This window comes from Propithecus coquereli, unplaced genomic scaffold, assembly GCF_000956105.1.
Source record: "Propithecus coquereli isolate 6110/MARCELLA unplaced genomic scaffold, Pcoq_1.0 Scaffold295, whole genome shotgun sequence".
NCBI lineage: Eukaryota > Metazoa > Chordata > Mammalia > Primates > Indriidae > Propithecus > Propithecus coquereli.
Window position 1 is genome coordinate 4,209,401 of NW_012148563.1, and position 18,100 is coordinate 4,227,500.

Here is an 18,100-nt window from a genome sequence, read left to right on the forward strand (position 1 = left end):
TATTTATGTCTTGTTTCATCTTTCCATTGTTATTTTTAAATTGAAATTTGGTATATATTCCAAGTTAGAAAAAGCCGTATGAGTTTGTTGCGAGAACAACTTTGATCAGGCCTTAAAGGCATCTGTAAACCTGTGCCAAAGGCCAACGTTGGTTCCACACTGCGAGCGGATGTTCGCGATGTCAGGAACTCAAGGGGGTGGGAATCCCAGTGTCCACGTTCCAGACCACAGTCCAGGAGTGGGGTGTCCCTGCCAGGAGTCCATTAGAGCAGCGGTCCCCAACCTTTTTGGCACCAGGGACCGGTTTCAAGGAAGACAATTTTCCACAGACCAGGGCTGAAGCGGGTGGTTTGGGGATGATTCAAACACGTTACATTCACCGTGCGGTCCAACCTCTCTGCGAATGATAATCTGTATTTGCAGCCGCTCCCCGGCGCTAGCATCACTGCCCCGCTCCACCCCAGATCATCAGGCGTCAGATTCTCATAAGGAGCAACCTAGATCCCTCCACGTGCAGTTACAGTAGGGTTCAAGCTCTTAGGAGAATCTAATGGCCCCGCTGATCTGGCAGGAGGCGGAGCTCAGGTGGGGATGTGAGCGATGGGGAGCGGCTGTAAACACAGATGAAGCTTCTCTGCCGCTCACCTCCTGCTGTGTGGCCTGGTTCCTAACAGGTCATGGACCGGTACCAGTGCTCGGCCCAGGGTCTGGGATCCACAGCATTAGAGAGAGCAGGACCCGTACTGGCCAGTTTAAGCCGGAAATGACTTATTAGGGGCTATGATGGAATCATTTGTGGAGATGAGTAAACAGGCTCTAGGTAGAGCTTTCAAGACTGACTTCCAAACCATACTGTAAAACCGGAGCTGCTGCCTCTTCCCATCAGGAAAACAGTGATTCCAGAACCACCTGGAATCAAGGAGCTGCTGCCACCGCTGCTGCCAGCCCCCAAGACACGCCATTCCTGCCGTGCTCCTCCCCAGAAAAGGATGCCCGGGTTGTGCCTCCAGACATCCAGGGACTGGACACCGTGCTGCCGAGAAAGCCGGGCTGAGCAGTGGCGTGGAGAGTGCGCGTCTCCCCTCCGGGTCCCCAGGAGTACGTCTCGCAGACCAGGGCTGCCGGGGCCTGAGGGGGGTCACGCCCATCTTCTCATCTGCTGCCCTTCAGGAATCAAGAGGAGAAGACAGATGGACCCCCTCCCTGGCCAGCCACACACAGGGAGGAAGGGGCTACCGGGGAATGATGCTATTAAACTTCGCGGCCGCGGCCCCAGCCGCCAGGGAGAGCTGTTACGGTGTAGCCATGCCGCGTGCCCTACTGAGTGATTTTCCAAGAGGGAATTTTTCAGGGGATTTTTAAAATTATTTTTTATATTGATTAGACCCTATGTCATTTCTCTTTTTTTCTTTTTTTAATTGATATACTCGTTGTGCGTACTTAGGGGGACGTGATATTTTGGTGCCAGCACCTAATGTGTAATGATCAAACCAGCGTGAATGGGATTTCCATCGCGTCAAACGTTTATCTTTTCTTTGTGCTGGAGATATCACAAACCTTCTCTTCTAGCTGTTTTGAAATATAAAATAAATTATTTTAACTACAATTTCCCTACTCTACTGTCAAATACTAGAACTTATTCCTTCCACGTGACTGTATTTTGTAGCCTGAACCAACCTCTCTCCAGCACCCTCCTCCCTGCCTTTCCCGGCTCTGGTAACGGCTGTTCTGCCCCGCCTCCGTGACGGCCAGGATTTCAGCTCCCATGAGGGAGAACACACACTATGCGTCTTTCTGTGCCTGGTTTATTTCAATTAACATAATGACCTCCTGTTCCATCCATGGTGCTGCAGATGACAGGCTTTCTTTCTTTTTTATGGCTGAATACTATTCCACTGCACGTGTAACACATTATCCAGTCCTCCGTGTAGGCGGATTCCATATCTTGACTATTGTGAATAGTGCCGCAGTGAACATGGCAGTGCAGATAACTCTTGGACATACTGCTCTCCTTCTCTTTGGAAATACACCCAGCAGTGGGATTGCTGGCTCACATGGTTGTTCTACTTGTAGCTTTTTGAGGAAGCTTCATGCTGCTTTCCACAGTGGCCGTACTACTTTACATTCCCAACAGCAGTGGGACTTTGTAAAGCGGAATCTTGCCTGTACATGCTGTGTGCCTTGGACACGAGGTTCCAGCCTTTGCACGCACAGCTCCCCACCGCTGGCGTCATTGCCGCGATTTAGGCGGATGGCTGGCTCTTGGACTTGATGTCCGGAAGGTGTTCTGATGCCCATCACCAGGAATAACTGTATTTCACTACGAGATTTGAGAAGCAAGTTAAACACTGTGTTTCAAGACTGAAAAATATGCCATTTCAGTGACCCTCCCTTCCAGCTGTGACGTCGCACCGGGGAACGTGCTGGGCGATTGAAATCCTAGTGGGACAGGGTGCTGTGAGGAGGGATAATGCTCTGCTAAGAATAAATCCAACCATCTACAGTCCAAGAGCAGCTTTTTTGCTGTGACGACATGTTTCTAACGTTCAGCAAAGTGAGGCCAAAGGCCCCTACAACTTACACAGAAATGTCAGATAATTTTCAAGAGCCTACCTGTGAGATTTGTGACTTCTGAAAATAATGGGTCACATGCACTGTCATCTACATCTAAAATAGAATAATTCAAAATCGAGGCACCAACGCTATTTTGACGGAAAGCGTCAGGGGAGTGCCACATCGGGGTGGGCCCGCCATTGGTGCTACCACTCCCATTAGCAACGCAGAAGAACGTGCTTTGTGAATAGCAACCTGCTGTTTGGGAGATGTGGTTACAAACCTCTTGATAAATGTCATCGATTCGTTGATGCGATTGATTCTGTCACATCAATACGGGCTGCTTGCTCATCTGCTCAAGCGTCAGTTCACTAAATTCAAGTGGAGATAACCCTCCAAACCATTATGGTTTGTATACTAGAGCCTTTTTAAATACCTATTTTCTGCCTCTGCGCTCCATCAAGAACTTCACAGAGTTAAACCACAACAGGGTCTGCCGAGAGCACAGGTGGGCTCACCTATGCAGCTGTTTGGACAGAAGGTAGCAGCAATGGCAATTGAATGCACACATTTGTTGTTTCATACAGCTTCTGAGGGTTTGTCAAAATTTTTTCAGATCTAAAACGAGTACACATTTTATTATGGCAATAAAGGTCAGGGACTGTATAACCATGTCCTATTATGGAAGGTTATCCCCAGGTGACAACCCCAGCAGTGTCACATTGTATTGCAGCAAGATTAACGCCAAGCTAACAGCCGTCAAATTCACTGTGAAAACCTACCAACTTCTCTTACTTGCTGCCCTAAGGAAAACATGCAATAGAAGAATCTTTCGGAACATCAGGTCATTTGTTTTTTTTAAACAAGTCACATGGAACAAAGGACATTTTTTACATATATGAAAAGAGACATCGACATGATTTTCCATAACCAATAATGAACACACAGACCAGGAGCTGTATTTACTTCCATGAATCCTCACTGCGCGGTATTTAACACAGGTCGGAGTGAGCCTGGGCGGCCCTGCGGTGGACACGCACACACAAATACGTTTTGTCATGTATGTTATCAATAAGCTGCTTTTATTAGCCTCATCACTGCCTTGTTTTTTAAAAGAAAAACTCTAACTCTATCAATAACCCCAGTATGATTTCCTGAATTGATGACTTTTTCATTTGGGTTCCAGCTCAGCCAATTTCCCCTCCCCCCGCAAAACAGTGAAAACTAGGGACCATCACGTCCCCCTGCAACCTGCAGGTGACATCAGAAATGCTGGTGAATGTCACTGTGTCTTATTTTATCCCTTGACAGTGGGTCACTGCCCAGGGAATGACTGAGAAGTTGACAACATATCCTAAGAAAGGCACTCCAAGTTCTGTCAACACAGGTTTTCCTCAAGCAATTACCAGTATCACAGACTCTACTATTTTAATTTATTGTGAAGATATTTTAAAATAGATGTGACACCGAAGAAAGTTCATCCAGATTATTGGACTGGATTGTGAAAGTCACAAAGTGTCCACTAGGGTCTCTGGTAAAATCCCCCGTGTCCATCTCTCCAAGCAAAAGTGACGCTGCAGCCTGAGTGTGAGCGTGCCCACCACCGGGGCACCCCTGAGCCCGGGGCTGCTCAGGACCTAACCAGACTTCTCAGCTGAGCTGTTTTCCTTTCAGACTGAAGGGGTGGGGGTGGGGGGCGGAGAGAGAATGAATATGATAGAGTCGCACAGAGAGACAGAAACGGAGAGACGCAGACAGAGAACGCCACAGGCCCACACAGGGCTTAGCAGGCTGCAAGGCAGACTCCTGTCCTTGGTAAATGCCCTCCAGGTTTGGGAAGGGGAGACAGCCCGGGCTCATGCAAGCCTGGCTGGAAATGGGGATCTGGGTCCTTGGACTCCCCAGCCTGAGCAACACACAGCCTCGGTAAAAGAGCAGCACATCGCCGCGCTGCTGCTCTGAGCAGGGAAGACAGGGAAAGGCCAGTTCCGGGAGCAGGCCCGTCCTTGCCACCCAGGAAGGCCCCAGCGCAGACAGGACAGCTGGGGACCTGGCTGCTCTCTCTTCCATTCCTTACATTTGGGGGGGGAATTGCAAAGGAAGGTATATGGAAAGCTATTTTGCTGCGCACGATAAGCCCCGGGCCTTCCCAGGGCGGAGGAGGGAGGGCGGTCAGGCCGGGGGAGCGGGGCGCAGTGACTCCGGACCCTTCGGTCATGGGGCTGTGAAGCCCGCAGGTTGCCAAGAAGCTTCACGTAGCGCTGTTGCGTGGTCGCGCGCATGGAAGGGCCTGGGCTTCATAGAGTTCTGCCTTCCTTGACCGACTGTTGGGAAAACGTCCCCAAGAGCGGCCGGAACCAGAGCCCTCGGAGACCAGCGCGAAAGGCCGGCGCGCGGCGGCCCTCGGGTTTCCTAGCGCGGTGGTCGCGGCCCGCGGGCCCCACCTCGCGGCCCGCCCGGCAGGACACGGAGCAGCGGAGGCCGAGCGCTCCCCGGCCCGGGTTCAACTTCAATAACGGCCCAGCCCGCCCTGGATCAGGCGGCTCGCCTGACAGCCCGCTCAGGCCCGGGCCTAATTGAGCCCGGTCACCTGGGAATAGGTTCAAAGGCATCAAAGCCGTAAACCACCTCCAGGCCCGGAGCCAGAGCGGCCTGGCGAACAAAGAGCCCCGAACCACTTCAAACGCGCTCGCGCTCGGCATCCAGATGGCGCGGGCCGGGGTCCCCTGTGCTGCCCACCGAGGCCGGGCCCCGCGCCGCAGCCGCCCTCTGGCCCGGAGCTGCCGGCGGGCGGCCAGGGCAGGAGAGGCCGGGCCCGGGGCAGCCCCGAGCAGTTCCTTGCGTCCACTACTGACCCGCGAAGCGAAGGGGAGCGCAGAGGCTGGGCGGGTCAAGGCGGGCCGGGCCGTGCCCAGCATCCCGGGCAGGAGGGCGAGGCGGGCGCCGGGCGCTCCCGCAGAGGCTCGCTGGCTATGGCGCTTAAGTTTTAAAGCACTTAACAGGAAGGTTCGGGAGGGGCGTCGGTGCCGGGGGTCTCCAGCACGTCGGGGCGAGACACGGTCCCTGACACACAGACTGGCCCGAGCGGGCGGCATCTCCGCAGATCTCAGTGGCGCGTCCGTGGGGACCGGCGTCTTCAAGGCCCCCGAGTGTCCACACGCCCGCGTTCGGGGCGCCGGGAGCGCTGCCCGCGCAGCTCCCCGCGTCCAAGGCCGGAGCTTGCGGGTCGCAGCGCAGACTCGACCCGCTGCGCGCCCAGGGGCGGCCAAGGCACACAGGGGTCCGGGTGCCCCAGGAGGCAACCGTATGCGCCCTCATCTCCGGGGGAGCGCATCTGGGGTCGGCCTCGCCTCACGCGCCCCTCGCGCCCCGGGAGAGACCTTGCTGCCGGGCGGGGCCCAATCTCTCCGTTAAGGCACGGACAAAGCCGGGCTCGGCCAGGCTGGGGGCTCGCGGCGGCCCGGGAGTGGCCAGCGCTCGGGCTGGGGGCGCGGCGGCGGGCGAGGACCGGGCCTCCGGGGTGCCCGCCGCGGCCCAGGCCGAAGGGGGAGGCAAAACTGAAAGTGCCGCGCCGGGGGCGGGGGCGGCCGGCGAAGGCCCCAGAACTTGTCCTGCCCCCGGCCACCGCGGCCAATCAGCGCGCCGCCCTCCCTCCTGACAACTATTTAGCAACCCAGCCCGGCTAGAGTTTCCAAAAAAGTTAGAATAACTTCCTCTCCCAGAGACCTCGGTTTTGCACAAGCCGGCCTTGAAATCAGAGCCTTTCGAGCAGCTCCGAGCGCGGGTGCTCGGCGACCGCGGGCTCGGCCAGCGCCGCGCTCGGCGCCCCGGCGCCCCAGCCCCACGCGCGCCGGGCGGGCGCCATGGAGGAGGGCTCCAGCTCGCCCGTGTCCCCCGTGGACAGCCTGGGCACCAGCGAGGAGGAGCTCGAGCGGCAGCCCAAGCGCTTTGGCCGGAAGCGGCGCTACAGCAAGAAGTCGAGCGAAGATGGCAGCCCGACCCCGGGCAAGCGCGGCAAGAAGGGCAGCCCCAGCGCGCAGTCCTTCGAGGAGCTGCAGAGCCAGCGCATCCTGGCCAACGTGCGCGAGCGCCAGCGCACGCAGTCGCTCAACGAGGCCTTCGCCGCGCTGCGCAAGATCATCCCCACGCTGCCCTCGGACAAGCTCAGCAAGATCCAGACGCTCAAGCTGGCCGCCAGGTACATTGACTTCCTCTACCAGGTCCTGCAGAGCGACGAGATGGACAGTAAGATGACCAGCTGCAGCTACGTGGCCCACGAGCGCCTCAGCTACGCCTTCTCCGTGTGGCGCATGGAAGGCGCGTGGTCCATGTCCGCCTCCCACTAGCGCCGCGCCGCCCTCCGGACCGGCGCGCCAGGGTAGGTGCTGCGCGACGGGCGCCCTGCGGCGCGGGGTGGGGCGGCCGGGCCCGCGCGCCTCTCCGCGCGGAGCCCCGTGGGCCGTGGCGCCGCAGATGGGGCGCACGTTCCTCCTGGCAACGGGCGGGGGGCGGTCGGGAAGCTCCCGTGTTCGGGGCGCCCCTGAGGACTTTTTCAGGCTTCTGTGCGCCGTGTCAGTTGGGAACCGGCGGACGGCATCCCCCGAGCAGGGTCCAAAGGCACTTCTTAGACAAAAGGTCGCACTTTGCATTCTCGGTAGTAGGGGGGCATCACTGGGTGACTGTAGGCGGGAAAAAGTCTTCTGCGGCCGGCCAGGCGCTGGGAGGTGGGGACCAGCTGCCCTTTGCGTCCCTTGTAGCGGAGGCCTCCCGCGAAGCTGCTGCAGCCGCTTGTGCCGCGACTGTGGCTTCGCCCTCTCCCCGGGGAGCCGCAGAGCGCGTTGGTCGGCGGACACCCAGACCTCCCCGGCTGCTCACGCGGGGGGTCCTGGCCCGCGCCCTCGGTGCCCTGCCGTCGGCTCCTGGCCGGCCCAGTGGGCGTAGAGGTGCCGGCCGACGGCGCACAGGTTTGCCCAGGGAGCGCGGGAGGACCCTGTCCTGCGCTTGTGGCGCTTGTGGGAGCTCCGGTAATGGGCCTTGTGCCGGGGGCGCAGGAACCAGAGCGCCGGGGCTGGGTTCAGACAGCCGCTGGGAGTCCCCGGCCGCCCGCAGGCAAATGGAGCTGACTTAGGAGCGGGACCCTCAGGTCCCAGCCTCGAACCCGGAGTGCCTGGGAGGGGCCCGCGCTGCGCCCCGCGGCCAGCCCTGCAGGGGAGCGCGAGGGGTCCAGGCTGGGAAACCGGTCGGAGCAAAGAGAGGCGGTGCGCGCCGGCCCTGCGCGGGGAGAGGGCACGGGGGACACAGCCGCCAGCGGCGCTGCAGGTCCTGGTCTCCTCTGGAAGAGCGATTAGGGCGTCCTGCACCGGCTCCTTTGCGCCGGACACCTTCCAAGTCCCTCTGGAGAGCCCCGGCCGCGGCGGCGCCGCCCTTTCCTGAGGGTCCCGCGGCGCGACCCCCTGTCCCCACGCGTCCGGGGAACGGAGGCTGCAGGACCCTTCTTCCCGGCCGGCTAAACCCTTCCTCTCCAGTTCGCCTTAGTCTCCCTCTCGCCTCGCCGTGTTTTTGCAAAAGTCTCCACTTCGCACAGAAGGAATTTAGATTAATCCGGAGCGTTCGGCCACCCGTCCTCCCAAACGTACCTATTTCTTTTTTATGTGGTTCTGCGGCATCTGCGAATGTTGTTGCTCTGGCCACGAAAGGCTGATGAGCACAAGCGGGCTTTACTTCGTTGTTTTTAGCTTTTATTTCGGTGTCACTGAAAATTCTTTTGATGAAATAGCCTAAGGTAATGACTGTTTTATAGTTTTTTAACAATAATTTTGAGTAGAGAATAACTTGTGGGAATCTTCTGTCTCTGTCAAAACCAGATGGAAAATGTCTCAATCACGTATTTCTCTAGAAAGAAAGTTTGGACTGGCTGCGTCCTAAACGCTGCGGCGGGATAATACATTAATTCTGGTTTTTGTGCCTAAATTATGAGCTTCCATTAGTTACTCCATTTGTCCTTTATACCATCCACGGGCTACATGGTTTACATCTGAAATAAGAACAAACAGATGAGACATGTCATCTTTTTAAAACACACACGTACAGCTTTGTTTAAGGAAAATGTCAACAGAATTAGCGTTAAGACTGCCCTCCAGAAAAGTATTGACCACAAATACCAGGAGAGATTACTCTGATGCAGGAATTCAGTAGGAACATTAAAATTCATATAAAAATAATTGTACTTCTTAAAAGTTAGGGAATCAGCCAAAGACCACAATTAAAAATTACATGAAAATAAAATGCAACATTTGTAATAAGTAAATGAAAACTGTTAAGAGCTTGTTTGGAAAAAAATTCTTAAAAAATATAATAGATAACACAGTTGGAAAACAAATGATCTATATGGGGCCTATTTATTTTCATTTTTATATACCCGAATATTACTGAATAGTTGATATAGGTCAGTTTCTTTAGCTATATACTCTCTATAAGAAGAGAAGGGAAATATGGAAATTTTTGATACACTAGTGATTCTGGGAACCCCTTGTTTTTATTTATCAGACATGTTAGGCAAACATATTTGTATTCTTTTTGTTTTTAATCCATTAGTCCCGATGAGCATAAATACCATCATAATTGGTCTGATTTCCTGAAAATGTTGCTAAGTGGCATTTGTTATTTATTTGTACTATTTCTAATAAGCATGAATTATATATGTATCAGCAAAAAATTTACAGACATCTCAGTAAATTGTGTGTGATTATAATGTCTAATGAGAGATATTTTCACATGTATGAAAAAATTGTGTTTAGACTAATAGTAACAAGAAAAAAAGCCTAAACTGTCCTCTGACATAAGAGAAATGAGGATGTGGTGGTGTACGGCAGTGCTGGTATTTATCCTGCCTTTCTTCTTTGGCCTGGGATTTAAAAGCACAATTAGACAATAAATCAGCCGGTCAGCTGGATTCATCTAATCAAAAAATCTCAGAAGAAGTTTTTAGTATTCTCATTACATGCCTGAGCCTTCAGAGCAGGTTCTGACTCCTGGCTTGGAGAGTGGGGGAAGGTGACTGTTACTTAAGCGGTATTTGTCCCGTTCTCTGCTGTGTGGTTAAAGAAAATGTCTTCTTAACTTCTGCAAAGTATGCACAGATTTTCAGTAGGTTGCCTTATTCAACAAACTGATTTTTTTTTTTTCTTTTCGAGAACTTTTAGTTACTTTGGAGAAAGTGCATGACTCCCCTCACCGTGTCATACATGTAAGCCTTTTCCTCCCTCCAAAAAGTTTAGTTCTTGAAAGTGTTTGCTAACTGCTGTATTCGGGATGCTGGCTGTTCTCAAAAGAAAATCAATTCCTTGTGGAGGAGAATAGAAATGCAGGCTCCCAGTAAAGCTTTCGATTAGTTAGAAGAAGTAGAATGAAAGGCTGAGCTACCTGAAATATAAGTAATGTTTTGTTAGAAAATACCCATCGGTAGGATCTGATACAGCGATTTGACCTCTATCTGCGGGTAGCGTCCCCTTCAATATCAGCAGTACTCGTTCAGCCTTGCATGGAGGAAGCCTTGCTACCCGTCTGGCCAGAGATGGACTTCGTGCGTGGCTGCTCGAGGTTGTTTGAGATACAGTGCTTCGTCGAGGGTTTCTGAAACTCCTATTTTCAGACAGGGCTTGGGCTGAAAGAATCGTGTTTCCATCATCCTTGCTTCACTATTTTCTAGATAGACAGCACAGATGCTGGAATCCTGTTGCCTGGAAAAAAACCCCATAAAGTAAACTCTTTCTGAGCAGAACACTATAACTCATAACTTTAGTTTAAATCTGGGCTTTAAAAAAAAACAAATATTTTAATAAGCCAATTTTAAAGGCTGAACTTTTATGACAGTTTTTAAGCTTAGTATTTATATTAATCTATTCTCACTGGTGTCTTTAAAAACCCTGTAAATGCATGCTGGAATGTCTGTTTATGTTTGTGTCTTTTCCTGGGAAAGGAGAAATGTGCAGCAGAAAGCAAACCAAATACCAGTCTCTCCACAAGCAAAGAGTTCACGAATGAGCCACTAAAATTCAAAGAAGAGATGAACAAGTTACTGCAGCCAAGAATCGGGAAGCCATAAAGAAGAAACAGAAATCTAAGACATACAGACATGGATGTTTTCAAAAGGAAAGCCAAGATGAAACAATAAAAACAGAAACTCATTAAAAAGATATTCCACATGGTCACCTGAGCCTATACGTGTGATAAAATTGCATGAAACTGAACATACACAAGCGCACGTCAGGCTGGTGAAGTCTGAGTAAGGTCTGGGGATGGTGGCAGCGCTTCCTGGTTATGATATTGTGACATAGTTTTGCAAGATGCCTTCACTGGGTAGGGGGGAGGGTGAGCAAGGAGGATAAGGGACTCTCTGTGTAGTATTCCTTACAACCTCATGTGAATCTATAATTATCTCAAAATTAAAGTAAAAAAGGTATTCCACAAAATTTTAAGTCTCTATGTTTAAATGAGCAAATTACATAAGAAATTATTACTATGCTTTATTTCAGAGTAATAAACTAAAAACGTGCTTTGAGCAAAAACCCACACTTTTTTTTCCTGATGCCATTTGTGTTGCATTTTTCTTCAGAATGTGAAGAATCACAATATATTTCCAATATGTAATTAGTTAGAACTGGTTCCTTGTAATTCTTAAAGAGTAGTATCCCAGAAAACTGAGAGGAGAAACAATACAAATTGTAATAGGAATACATTTATTCCTATACTAATAAAAATATTTTTTCAAAAAATTTTGGGAAATATGTACCTTAAACTGATACCTATACTACATTTGCTTTTTAAAATATTAATTTTATATTTACTTTCATCAAATACATACACAATTCTAAAGCCAGTGATTTAAAAAATTATTCACCAAGAAGTATAGAGATTGAAGTTTTAGAACTTGGAGCCATAGGCAGTGAGAGGGAGGGGCATAGGGAGAGAGAGAGAGAGAACAAATCCTAAACTCAGTTGTGGTTATTTTAAATTAATATTTGTCTTAGAAACACATTTTGCGTTTTTGATCAGTAGGAAGCCTTTGAGTGAGGGTTGGCTGTATTAAGCTGTGGCTGTTTTGAAATGAGAACAGTGTCATCAACGATGTGGTTTTCACGCTGCGGTAAACTGAGGCACAACGGGATGTTTCCTCAGTGATCACTCATGGTCGTCACATCAAAAGGAGACCTGGACCCGAAACTGGAAAAGCCTGCGTGTAACTTTATTACAATATGAGAGTAATTTTTAGTGGTTAGTTCAAAATAGAGTCATTTCGAACCAGTGTTTGACATGCTTCAGACGTCTGCGTCATTTCATCCGCGGTCCCCGCCGAGAATAACGCGATCACGTGCTTGTGAGTAAGAGAGAGCCTGGTTCTGAGAGCCGCGCCAGCGTCTGTTGAGGCTGTTACCGCGCTGTTTCCTGCATCAATGTTGTTTTCCTCTGTCATTCGACCAGGGAAAGATCTGGATGACCCAGCTTCTTTTGAAAGCTCATGTAGCACCGTAGTTTACTTCTCAGGTCCCAGGAGCAAGGCCTTTACAATGAGGCCGATCCCTCCTTCCCTGAATTCAGAGTTTTCCTTTCACTTAAATGAAAAACAGGATTGAACTCGAAGAGCTTTCAGTTATCAAGTTCAATTATTCTGGAAAATACTGCTGTCTTTTTAGCTCACATTCTGCCTTTAAAAAAATAGCCATCAGCATCTTTTGGGAGGAAATAGTAAATTTAGTTCTGTTTTCTGGCATTGGATTCCTGCCTCTCGATGTTTGATTGACGGCGAGTTTGCCTTTGTGTTTCTGGACGTGCAGGTCTGCGTGTGACTGACGGGGAAAGATTTGGGCAAACCTCTTGATTTTTATTAACTGTTTGATCTTGACTAAACATCCAGCCTCACCCCCTGGCTGAGGTTTGCGGTGTGGTCACAGCCGGGGCCTTTCCGGAGGGCCAGGCAGAGCAGCTCGGAACAGGAAAACCTAGGGCAGGTTTTCAGCCTTTTGCTGCACTAGGGGAGGGTTAGGGATCCTTTTGTTGTCTTCCCGTGGAGAAAAAATACTCAAACTTTCGTTGATAATCCTGTTTTTCCATTGCTATACAAACAAAATATCGCACTGGCCTTTCTGTTAAATTCTCTGTAAGTATATCCCCCTTCTGAACGTTCGAGAAATCTTCGCCTGTCGTGGAGGCAGGGGTGCTCCAGGAGGGACAGCTTGCAGAATAAATAAACTCCCTAAAAGAAAACACAGGCCGATGGTTCACAGTCTGGGACTCTGCTGCCGCGGCGGGTTTCTCTGTCTGTCCTACGTTGATTTAATATCCAGCATGTGAAATTGCAAGCAGGCAGCATTTTCTTTCAATCACAAGGTCTAGAAATAAATTTTCCTTTCATTCATCTGGGTTCTTTAAATAGATTCTGTTTAAAGGGTGTGCGGAGGGGTCAGAAGTCAAAAGCCAGTTGCCTGCCCTGACTGTCTGGACCCGAGGGTGAGAAAGGGCCTGTCACCTGTCTTTTGCTCCCGTAGCTCAGGCTTTCAGCTCTGCAGGGCAATGCACAAGGCCAGCTACCCTGCAGGCTGGCAAAACCCATACTCCTTGGGTCCCTTCCAGAAAGTCTGTGTGAATTTTAAATCTCATCGTTGAGGAGATTCTTTTGTCTTAATAAATAACATAATGTCATTTCTTTGGGAAGTGTCTAAAATACTACAGATTGAGAGGGAAAAGAGGGAGGAAAAGGCATAATTTTCTTTCTCAAATTGAATATCAACGTGTCTCTGTTCACAATTGGCTTTGATTGATTAGTATTAATAGCATCTTCACTGAGGATTAATTTTCCTGAAATCAAATAATTCCAAGTTGCACACTACGTAGATACTGGTTTCTAACTATTCAAAATCTAAGACTGTGCCTAGCTGAGGTTTCTCTCTTTTGTGATAATCTGTGTGGGTAGGTGGGGACCTAAGAGAGAAAGATTTGGTCATTTTACATTTTTTCTGTCTGGTGAACATTCTTCTCCAGCAGCTCTCCCCTCCTCCCCCGCATCTAGCCTACACTCTTGTATTTATTCTTTAGATGAGATAGCATCTTTTAAAAATGGTTAATTGAGGTCCATGTGGGGTTTCACATCATAAAAAGTAACAGGACGAACCAAAAGGCCACCACCAGCTCCCTGCAATGGCACAATCAATCACACGTGGGGAATAAATGCAGAATCGCATTCCGGAAGAGTAGTGCAGCCCGGGGATGTGTACCCACCCACCCCCAGCCCCACTTGTGTACTGGGTGACTCCCTCTCCTTAGCTGGCTGTCGCTACTATTTTCTAAAACAATTATTTCATTGATACTAGAACAGAAGTGCCCCCAACAGATACCTGTACCCTAAGAATCCTGATGTGTCCTGCTTTTGTTGGTTTCTCTCATGCAAAATGACCTGCTTCAGCTGTCCCCAAACCCGTACGGGGACCGGGTGTCGGTCGTGGCAGAGGGTGCGTGCAGGGCTGTGTTTTATGGTCCTCCGAGGCAGGACCAAGAGATAGCTTATCTGCAGGTCCCTCTTGTGTGATCGCGAAGGTGTAATAAAGCGCTCACGCGGCCCGGGCGAGCAGCGGGATTTTAAGGGTAGAATTAACTTGAGGTTATTTTGCTGGATGCCAAATAATTGCCAATCCCCAAACTTCCTCTTAGGTTCTTCTTTTGAGAATAGAGATTTTCTTCTAATGAAACAACAAGCAAAAGACAATTATTCCTTTCTCTGCTCGTCGCAGACATTGTTGCTGGTATGTCATCTCCTTTCTTGTTTGATTACATTTCAAAAATGGATAAGTTCATGGCATTTCAGTGCTGAACAATCCAATTTCCTTGTGTCTCCCCAGCAACTCTGTATATGTTAATCTACCATTCATAGTTTATCATTTGAAAGAGTTAACTTTTTCAGAAATGACAAAGTAAAAGAGAAAATTGGGATGCGAACAGGACAAATGATATATAAAGAATTTCACGAGGCGTCGGGGCGGTGGGGGGATTTGGGACTCTTAGTGGGAGCATGAAGCCCCCCGGTGCCCGTCGGTCGCCACGTCGGTCGCCACTGCCCGTGCGGGAGACCCAGCGCTCTTCCCTCAGGGGCCCTCAGAGACCTAGAAGTCAGTGGTTTATCAGAAAAAACACCTGCTTTCCCAGAAAACTAACACTTTATAAAAAATCCAACAGGGTGGCCCCGACGCTGCCGCAGTAACACTGCAGGCGGGAGGCCGTCTGGCCTGGGGACTAAGCAGGGTCCGACAGCGCCTTCACCTCCTCCTGCTCCCAGGAGTCCACGCTGCCCTTGCAGGAACAGCAGAGAAGTCCCAGAGGTGGCCCTGCCTCTGAGGAGCCTGTGACAATCCCAGGTGCTTCAGATGCGGAAAAAGCAGAGCCCCCAGAGCCGGGTGGTTGGGGGCGGCCTGCTGTGTGCAGGGTGGGGACCTGCAGGCGGGGGCTCTGGCTGGCCCGGGCTGCTAAGGGGAGGGGGCCGTGGGCACGTGTGCCTGTGTGACTTGGAGGGACCGTCCCACGACAGAGGCGAGGAGCAAGAGGAAGCACACTGCTGGCCGTTTGTGAGTAGCCGTCCCACCTCCCTGGCCCTCGAGGCTGGCGGGGCCTTGGAGCCCGTCACCGCGGTGCTGTCACCTGTCAGGCTGCGCTGATGAATGTCTGAGCGTGAACCCAGCGCGTCTCGGTGTTCGCAAGGTTAATGGAGGGAAGCGGTAACTCCGCATTTATCTCCTCCCCCTGGATGAATAGCAACAGGTAGAACCCTACGGTCAAATACCGCTTTAAAAGTCCCGTCTCATCTGAAGACGGCTTCCAGGAGACCAGGCCGGGCTGCCTCGGCGTGTGCAGGGGAAGCAGAACCAGCCCCGTCCTTGCCGAGACGAGCTGAACGACCACAGCATCCTTGTGCTCACACGGCAGAGCTCTGCACGGCCAATAAAACGTTCGGTTTAACAGATGACAGGCTCCATCCTCCCGGCGTGGGGACCGTCTGAAGCAGCCTCTCCGACGGTCAGCAGCTCGCCCTGCGCTGTTTCCTGACAGCTTAGCAAGTATCGTTTCACGTTAATTGCATACTTTGACTTTTTCTGACCAGAAAGAGGAAGAGGGAAAGTGAGGGGACGGAGGGAAGCTGGCGGGGGTCTCTGGTCCCCAGGCGCCCGCTGGGCGTCCTCCTGCTTGGTTCTTCACAATGTGAAACCATAACTAATTAATTCTGAGAAGCTTTGCGTGTTTGTGAGCATATATGATCAGTGTCACTCTCTACAATGGATTTGCAATTAATTTAAGTCACTATTTCCAGAATAAATCACATGTGATTATTTTCCTTAGTAAGCCTCTCTGACGTGGTCTTTTTCTAATTTGGGAAATTTTAATGAGACAGAAACAGAAGGCTGTTGCCTTGGTAGTGGGCAGGCCAAGCTCCCAAATGAATCTGTTGGGGAAAACCCATCGTCTTCGTCTAGGGGATCGTGGGCTGCAGTAAGACTTTGCTGAGGTTCAGCGTGGAGAAGAGGACAGTTTTTTGCTCTCAGCCTTGCAGTTCTCCATGTGGTCCTAGGTGAGCCATCGCCTTTTGGACCTCAGCTTCCCCATCTGTGAAATGATGGACTGAGTTTCTGATAGCCCTCCAGCTACCAAAATTCTAAGAGCCAAGATGACCCAGCAACTCCACTGCTAGGGTATATACCCCAAAACATTGAAGATGGATGTTAGAACAAAAACTCACACACCGGTGTTCATAGCGACACCATTCACAGTAGGCAGCAATTAGAAGGGAAACAGCACAAGTGTCCGTCAACTGAGGAATGGACAAATGAGACGTGGTCTCGCCATGCAATGGAATGTAATTCAGCCATAGGGAGGTGTCCGGCATGATACGTGCTACAGCACGTGAGCCTTGAAGATACTATGCTAGGCTAAGAGGCCAGATGAAAAAGACTAAATATTGTAGGATTCCACTTACATGAAAAGTTCAAAATAGGCCAATCCATGCAGGCAGAAAGACGGGGCTTCCCGGGGTTGGTGGGAGGGGTGGGGAAGGACTGCTGAGCAGGTGTGGGACTCCTGCTTGTAGTGGTGAGAAAGTTCTGGAACTATTATAGGTAGTGATGTTTTCACAATGATATGAGTGTACTTAATTCCTCTGAATTATGTACTTTAAAATGGGTCAAATGATACATTTTACATTCTATTTATTTTACCATCATCACACACACACACAAAATCCTACCTCCCAGACCGTGGGCACCTCTGGAAACGGATAGGATGTCAGCATGGGGTGTGCTGAGCTGTCCACTTTTCAGAGACATTATCCGGTTTATCCACAATTCACTGGTTATCAACTGTTCCAACTGTGCCTACCTAAAAACATTTTCCTTTTGAAATCTATTTCCTAACGTATTTATTTAAAACACATATAAAAGCCCACGTACCTCAAACGATTCCGACAGCAGCAGGCTGCTTCCCTCGCCCGCCCTGTTTGAGTGGCAAGTTGGTCACACCTCTCCTCGGTAGACTGGGTTCTCCTGCCTTGGGGGACGGAGCCGGAGAGGGAGTGGCCCCAGGGCCCTGCGCTGCTTGTGATCAACCCGCAAGATGAGAGCGGGGAGCATCTTTCGCATCTGTAGTGGGGGTGCTAGTACTTGCCGTGCCCACCTCAGGGACAGGGAAGGTCCACAAGGGGTGTCCTGTGATCATTCACCCACCAGTGGGCTCCCCAGAGCCGGGGCCTGTCCAGACCATTGCAGGCGGCTCAGGGCTCAGCAACCCGCAGAGTGTTGGTGCAGCCACCAGGAGCATGGGTTTCCTGCTCTCCTCGTGTGCAGGTGCTGCCCCCAGAAGAGAGGGACGCTGGGCGCAGGGGGTGGCACTAAATTTCCTTTGCTCTTTTTTCTTTCTTTCCTCCCCTGATCTGTTAACCCTTTGCATGCTCCTGGACCACCTGTTTTCAGGACATCGTCAAAACCTCCCACCCAAGAGGGGTGGGCAAGACAGTTGCTCTCGGTGTTTCCTCAGCTGTGAATTCGTCCTGTTTCTTTTAAAAACACCGTCACCTTTGTGGTGCTGTGCAGCCAGACTCAGATGTTTGTAGAAACCCCAAAGGCAGTGCCGGGCTCAGGGACGGCTCGCATCTTCAGAATCCGGACAGAAGGGCTCAGGGGAACTCGGAGCAAGTCCACAGGAATCATACCAAGAAGTCAAGTTGCTGAAAGCGGAGGAGAATGTTCAGTGTGGGCTGCTGTTACCCTCTCCTGGTCCTCTGCCCCCGCCAAAGAGAAAGCCACCAGGGAGGGAGGGACAGGGAGAGCGTTCTCTGGGTGGAGAGGCAGGGGCTGGACTCTGGGACCCGGCCGCTTCCCTAGTTAAGCTGTGCAGTTGCCTTGACAGGACCCTGGGTTACCACCACAGCCAGACACATCTTGGTCTCACGGCCCCCGACGGTCACCGCTGCACGGGCTCCTTGCACAGCTGCCGAGCGGACACGCTGTGATTCATT

The 18,100-nt window shown here is 51.0% G+C and overlaps 2 protein-coding genes across 2 annotated transcripts; one reads left to right on the forward strand and one right to left on the reverse strand.

The window, feature by feature from the left end:
* Positions 1-4,850: 4,850 nt before the first annotated feature.
* On the reverse strand, positions 4,851-5,648 carry LOC105813975 (collagen alpha-1(I) chain). The gene is given in 8 exon segments (XM_012648826.1): positions 4,851-5,008; positions 5,011-5,112; positions 5,115-5,141; positions 5,144-5,178; positions 5,180-5,225; positions 5,228-5,266; positions 5,269-5,521; positions 5,523-5,648. Coding segments are annotated over 8 exon segments (786 nt in total).
* Positions 5,649-6,241: 593 nt separating this feature from the next.
* On the forward strand, positions 6,242-6,926 carry TWIST2 (twist family bHLH transcription factor 2). The gene has a single exon (XM_012648834.1). It carries the CDS (start codon positions 6,417-6,419, stop codon positions 6,897-6,899), a length of 483 nt encoding a protein of 160 aa, XP_012504288.1. The 5' UTR covers positions 6,242-6,416; the 3' UTR covers positions 6,900-6,926.
* Positions 6,927-18,100: the final 11,174 nt, after the last annotated feature.